Below are 6759 nucleotides of genomic sequence, written 5' to 3'. Positions count from 1 at the left end.
TTTTTTTTTTTTTTTAACAAAAGGCTGTAGACATGGAAGGGCAGTTCCCAAGGTCCTGGTGGGATTCACATGAAGTCAGAAATCATGTTAGAAACAACCTGGGCTCAACGGTAGGAGACTCGTTAAATCAATCATGGTACATTCATTCAGTGAAATCCGATGCAACAATTACAGGGAGTAAGGTGGTTCTTCACAGACTAACATGGGGTGATCTGCAAAATACTAACACATTAAAATATGTCAATATTGCCTATACATATATAAGAAAGATGCAGGATATGTGAGCCTCACCAAGCAAAGAATGTGTGTGTGCGCATGTGTGCGCGCCTGTGTGTGTGTGTGCATGCGTGTATTTACATGCATGTTTGCGAGCGAAGGCTCCCTTTAGAAAAATAAACAAAACCTGGCAACACTGGGCGCCTCCAGGGGCGAGAACTGGGGTGGGGATGGGGGGTGCAGGCAGGGATGAGAGGCAGATTTTAAAAAGATATGCAGTGAAAGAGTAACAACTGAAGATACACAAATCCAAACAGACAAAAGGTGGATTGGTGGTTGCCAGGGGCAGGCGAGGGGAATGGGGAGTGACTGCTGATGGGTGTGAGTTCCTTTTTGGGGGTGATGAAAATGTTCTGGAATTACAGTGGTGACAGTTGCACAACTCTGTGAATATATTCACTGAACTGAATACTTCAAAAGAATGACTGCTGGCCGGGCATGGTGGCTCACACCTGTAATCCCAGCACTTTGGGAGGCTCAGGCAGGAAGATGGCTTGAGGCCAGGAGTTTGAGACCAGCCTGAGCAACATAGCCAGACCCTGTCTCTATTAAATAAAAAAATAAATAAGCCAGGTGTGCAGCCGGGCATGGTGGCCCACGCCTGTAATCCCGGCACTTTGGGAGGCCGAGGCAGGCGGATCATGATGTCAAGAGCTTGAGACCATCCTGGCCAACAAGGTGAAACCCCGTCTCCACTAAAAATACAAAAATGAGCTGGGCGTGGAGGTGGCGCCTGTAGTCCTATCTACTTGGGAGGCTGAGGCAGGAGAATTGCTTGAACTCAAGAGGGGGAGGTTGCAGTGAGCCAAGATCATGCCACTGCACTCCAGTCTGGCAACAGAGTGAGACTCTGTCTCAAAAAATAAATGAATAAATAAATGAAAATAATACATAAATTAGCCAGGTGTGCATGCCTGCAGTCCCAGCTACTCAGGAGGCAGCGATAGAAGCATTGCTTGAGCCCAGTGGGTCGAGGCTGCAGTGAGTTATGATCCTGCCATTGCACTCCAGACTGGGCACAGAGACCCTGTCTCTTAAAAAAAAAAAAAAAGTGACTTCTGTGATATGTAAATTGTCTTAATTAAAAAACTGTTTTGAATTTGAATTTTGTAACGTGTTTTACCTATTCAAAAGGATGAAATTTTCGAGAGTTCTAAAGTAACAAATAAAGCTCTCCCTCCACCAGGCAGGTTCCCAGCCCCAACCTGCAGAGACTTAGCGACCTGGTGTGGGGCCCAGGAATCTGCATCTTCTCCAGGTGCTCAGCCAGGCTGAGAACCATCGCCCCGGAGGGAAAGGGGGTGGGGGAGTGGCACGTGGCATATCCTGGTTCACAGATGAAGAGGGAATTTGCATTTCTCGGTACCGTCTGCACAGCCGGCACAGTGCTCAGTATTCTCCGTGGTGATATATTGCTTTTGCTCTGTTGCAGAAACCGCGAGTTGGATGTTACTGCTCCATTACACAAAAGAGGGGACTAAGGCCCAGCAAGGTGGGGTCACCTGCCCAACATCACAGGTTAATCGGGGCTGGTCTGTCTGCCTCCAAATCCAACGGTCCCTTGAAGCCTATAGCTGCCAGGTCCTTCCTGATGGCCCAGAGCTTACATTTTCCCCTTGATCATATTCCATTTGGCACTTCCCTGATATCTGTTTCATGCTATTCTATAATTATCTTCCCCCAACGAGATTAGAAATTCCTTGAGAGCAGGGACCACATCTTCTCAAATGCAACTGGGGTTTCTACACCTAATGGTGGGCAAGGCACAGACATGGGCTGGAGCCAGGAGCTGCCTTCGAGGGGCCTCCCCTGCTCTTCCCTGGGAGATGCGGAGAGAGACTAAGGCTCAGTCCCTTTGGGGAAAGCAGCTCTGGTGGTTCCGGGAGCCCAGGCTAGAACCAGAAGGGACAACAAAGGCCCACGTTCAGGGATGAGCATGTGATCACGGGGTGAAGAATGGAGCCACAGCCCTGCTCAGAGACCCAAGACTTGCAGGGCAGGTAACTGAAGATGGGCGGAGAAACTTAGCCCCTGTCTTTTTGGAGGAAGCTGGACCCCCACATACTTCCCCCACCCCAAATCTACCAATCATGACCTCATGTCGCTCCCAGGAGTGGCTACAGCCATGTGGGTTAGTCTGTGCCATCTTCCCGGGTAGAAGGACTGAGTTTGAGTAAATAGGGAAGGCAGTCCAGGCAGCGGGGAACAGCCCGGGCAAAGGCCTATGGGGGAGACTGTTCTTGATTTGGGATGGAAATGAGAGGGGTCTCTGGAGGTAACTGGCCTGGGAGCCACTAAGTTGGAGAGCCCTGTCTGCTCGGGGCAGTTGCCAGCCATCACAGGACAGCGCCTCGCGCTCCCTCTAGTGGTGGAAGTCGGGATGGCGCCACCCCGCCTGGAGCCCTCTAGGAGACCCCGCATCCCTGCACCAGGCTTTCCTAACCCCGGGGGGCCGGTGGGGGGGCCCTGTCACCACCAGCTCCACTCACCAGAAGCTTCTCCAAGCGCAGAGAGAACATGCGCTTTGGAGTCAGACAGACCTGGGCTCCATTCACAGCTCTGAGGTGAGCTGTGTGACTCTAGGCAAGTGGCTTCACCTCTCTGAGCCTGTGTCCTCCCTTGTACAGAGGAGAGTTAAAAACATCAACTCCACAGGCTGCGTAGGAAACATAACAGAGATGCCGCATGTGAGGCATCAGCCCAGGGCCTGGCAGATGGTCAGAGGCTCAGGAACAGAACCACAAAGGTGGGGAGAACATGCCTATCTGTGGGCGCCACCACACCTGCCCCAAAACACAGTGCCAAGCCCTGGGGAGGGCACTCAGCCCAGAAGACACAACTTGCAGGTCAGGCGCAGTGGTTCACACTTTAACTCCAGCACTTTGGGAGGCCCAGGCAGGTGGATCATCTGAGGTCAAGAGTTCGAGACCAGCCTGGCCAACACGGTAAAACCCCATTCTACTAAAAATACAAAAAATTGGCCCATGCGGTGGTGCGCACCTGTAATCACAGCTACTTGGGAGGCTAAGGCTGAAGAATCTCTTGAACCCACGAGGCAGAGGATGCAGTGAGTCATGATCACGTCACTGCACTCCAGCCTGGGCAACAGAGTGAGACTCTGTATCAAAAAAAAAAAAAGAAGAAGAAGAAGAAGAAAAAGAAGAAGAAGAGGAAGGAAGAAGAAGAAGAGACACGAGACACCTTGCAGGATGTTCCCCACCCCCACTGCTCTGAGGGCCAGACTCTGGGCTGGAGTAGGAGGGGTGGGGACTGGTCCAGCAGCCTCCCCCAGTCTAAGCTGGGTCCTTCTAATCCCAGGGGCTCTTGGTCCCAGAGCCCCAGCACGGTGGGTAGCAGCGAACAACCTCCCTCCGCATAGTGGGAGGGGCACGAATGGGTGGCCCACCCCAGGGGACCAGCCCTCCATACTCACGTCGTCAACCTTGGGCTCCGTCACAGGGACCCATTTGTAGATTCGTAGGGATGTGTCACCAACGGTCACCCATTTCTTCTCCCTGAGGAGGACGAGGAAGAGCCTGTTACTGCGGACTCTTCATCCCTGGGGGACACAGGCCACACTCCCTTGGGGCTGAGAGCAAGCTCCAGATCACACAGATGAGGGTTTGAATCCCAGCTCCACCCTCACTAGCAGGAGCCCCTGGGCAGGCCACATCACCCATCTAAGCCTGGTTTCTCCACCCCGTTACACCACACAGGGTGGCTGCCCTCTCCAGGCTGTCACCAAAAAGGCTGAGGGCGGGGCTGCCATTACAAGGACTCCTATGGGTGGCGGGAGTCAGGCCCAGGTCCCCCTGTGTCACTGCCAATGCCACTCAGCCAGTGAACTGGGCCACCCGCGCCCTTCTGGGCAGCCGAGAGGCCTTCAGGCCAGCAGGCCGATTCCTCCTGTCGGGGGTGGAGTCGTCACCAAGGACACCCCGGGGCTCCTCCTGCCCTCTGGGCAATGCGTCTGAGGTTGGGGAGGCAGAAGCAGGCAAGCCGGGGCGCCGCCCACACTGCCGGAAGCACGCCCTTCGAGGCGGCCAAGGAGAGCCAGGGAGTGGTGACCTCAGCCCGAAAGGAGGTTACACGGCCTGAATCTGTGGGTGGCAGCCGGGTGGGAGGGGACCTGCACCCCTGATTCGGGGCTCCTAGTGACCCTGTCTGCAAGGTCGCCCCAGCTGCATTACAAACGCCTGAAGGACCAAGTCCAGACCCCCCACTATGAGAGGCAGGTTTGTGGATAAGGAGAAACTTACAAGCCACAGAAGCAAACAGGACCAGTTTTCACTGGAGATAACAATGACCACCCACTCCTCCACCCCACCACTCTGCTCCGAGCCCCTGTCATTGTTCCGATTATTGCTACAGCCAGCCACCTCCTGTCCTTGACTCCCTGCACTCCACTTGTCCCTTACAGCCCGAAAGGCCCAGCAGCCACACCCCTGAGGGGACTGAGGCTCCGGAGAGCCCCCAGAAGCAGGGCTGGGTTGGAACCGAGGCTTCTAAATCAAGGCTCTGCCAGATAGGAGATGTGTGAGGCCACCAAGGAGCCACTGATGGCTCAGCTAGGAGGCTGGCAGATTTAAGGGCCCCAGCAGGGGCTGTTGGGGCAGGCACACCCCTGGTACAGGCGACATAGCTGCCCAAGTCCTCAGCAATTTTAGTGACAAAAGTTCCCAGAACCAAGAATGCTCTGGGGCACAAGCACCTCTGTCCGTGAGCTGTTGGCACCTTTCCCGGACTCTCTGCCCAAACTCAGCCTCAGGTCACCCCCTTGTGGGGCACACGGCCCTCACATGCTGGTGTGACAGGTTACAGGACTCCCACCCTGTCACCACGAGGGTTGCGGGATGACAGAGCATACTCAAAGCCAGCCAGCCGAAACCACAGACACCTCACCCCCAAAAACCCTGCCTGCTCGGGTCCCATGTGTTCCCTCAGAGGACACCACGGCCCGGCTTTTCTTATTATACCAACGGCCATTCCTAGTGCCTTCTATGTATCAAGTACTGTGTCGGCTCGTCTGGCAGGAAATGGCAACTTCCCCATTTGACAGATTAAGAAACTGAGGCACAGGGTAGTGAAGGTGAACTCATTCTCCCAGAGCCAGCACTCAAACCCTTCACCCAGCACAGCTGTTGAGACCAGCCTCTCCGCTCCCCCTCCTTGCACATTTTCACCCAGAAACGATGCAGGAAAAACGGGTATCTTAAGTCTACTGGCCAGTCTCCTGCCTCCTGTGGGCAGAGCAGACAAACCACAATGCCCACCTTTCCCCTCCTCCATTCTGAGCCATCAGAAGGTGTCCAGAAGAGACAGGGTACTCCTGGGAAGAACCTCAGTTGTTAGCGCAACCATCACAATAGCCATTGTGTGCCCAGGCTGTTACATGCCAGGCTCCACGCCAAGCACTTTACTTACACACTCTCTCTCCCTGGGATTCCCAACAGGCTACAAGAGGGGGACGATTGTCACCCTTTTTACAGATGCAGAAACAGGATGCACAGAGAGGTTATACCACTAGCTTGGGGTCTCACAGATAGGAAGTAGCAGAAGAGAATTAGATTTGGGCTTGGACCCCAGACACCACCTCCTGCTATTCTGTTTCCCATGAAAACCAAGAATCATTCTAAAGGAGCGCCAAGGTAACAGAAGCTGGAGGAAGAATGACAAATTGCCAGGACCCCATGCAGATTGGCCGAAGCCATTCATTACTCATGAGCCCTGGACCAGCTTCCCAGTAAATCAACCCATTCAAGGTTTGATTGTGTTTGGGAGGAAAAAAAAAAAAAAAGTAATTGACTTGTAACACACAGGACACCTTTCAGGGCAGAAAGTGTGCCAGAGATCTGGGCTTTGTGGCCGCAAATCAGCCAAGATGCAAGTTTGCAGCTGCTTCCCAGTGAGGCTCAAGACCACCACAGGCTACAAGCTGAATGCAGCCAGGCTTCCGTGCCTCTCTTTGTCCCGACTGGCAACCTCTTCACCGAGTTCTCAAGTTACCTCAGCGATGAGAAACTGTATTTCTAGGTGTGGACATTGAGGGGGCTTCGGGACAGAGGCAAGAACATTAAGAACTCTACCTCTGGGCTGGACCTATGCTCAGCCAAGCAGCCACCCAGAGAGGCCGCGGAGCTCAAGTTTAAGGCACCAAGTGAGCACCCGGGAGGACATAGGATTCCACAGACACATTGGGAGGGCACACGGGTTCAGCAGAGTAGCTGAGGTTTCCCACAATTGCCCCCCAAAACCATCACCACAGAACACACAGCCCTTCCCAAAAAGGGACATTGCTCCCCTCCACCAATGAGGGTATTAAGCTATGCTCATCACTTTCTTATTTTTTCATTTTTTAAAATTTTTTGAGACGGAACTCTTACTCTGTGGCCCAGGCTGGAGCACAGTGGCACAATCTCGGCTCACTGCAACCTCTGCCTCCCGGGTTCAAGCGATTCTCCTGCCTCAGCCTCCTGAGTAGCT

At 53.7% G+C, this 6759-nt stretch overlaps 1 protein-coding gene across 1 annotated transcript in view; it reads right to left on the bottom strand.

Annotated features, from left to right (window-relative positions):
* BCL7A (B-cell CLL/lymphoma 7A) overlaps positions 1 to 5208 on the bottom strand; it is a 33717-nt gene extending 28509 nt beyond the window's left edge. The window contains exons 1-4 of the mRNA XM_011964556.1: positions 5107 to 5208; positions 4695 to 4794; positions 4205 to 4376; positions 3710 to 3791 (exon numbers count right to left, since the gene is read on the bottom strand). Of these exons, the coding sequence (XP_011819946.1) occupies positions 3710 to 3791; positions 4205 to 4376; positions 4695 to 4794; positions 5107 to 5208 (456 nt within the window). The remainder of the gene's footprint in view (positions 1 to 3709; positions 3792 to 4204; positions 4377 to 4694; positions 4795 to 5106) is intronic.
* Between the last annotated feature and the right edge of the window lie 1551 nt (positions 5209 to 6759).

This window comes from Mandrillus leucophaeus, unplaced genomic scaffold (genome assembly GCF_000951045.1).
Source record: "Mandrillus leucophaeus isolate KB7577 unplaced genomic scaffold, Mleu.le_1.0 Scaffold7, whole genome shotgun sequence".
In the NCBI taxonomy this organism is placed as follows: domain Eukaryota; kingdom Metazoa; phylum Chordata; class Mammalia; order Primates; family Cercopithecidae; genus Mandrillus; species Mandrillus leucophaeus.
This window is presented reverse-complemented; position numbering and strand designations above follow the sequence as displayed.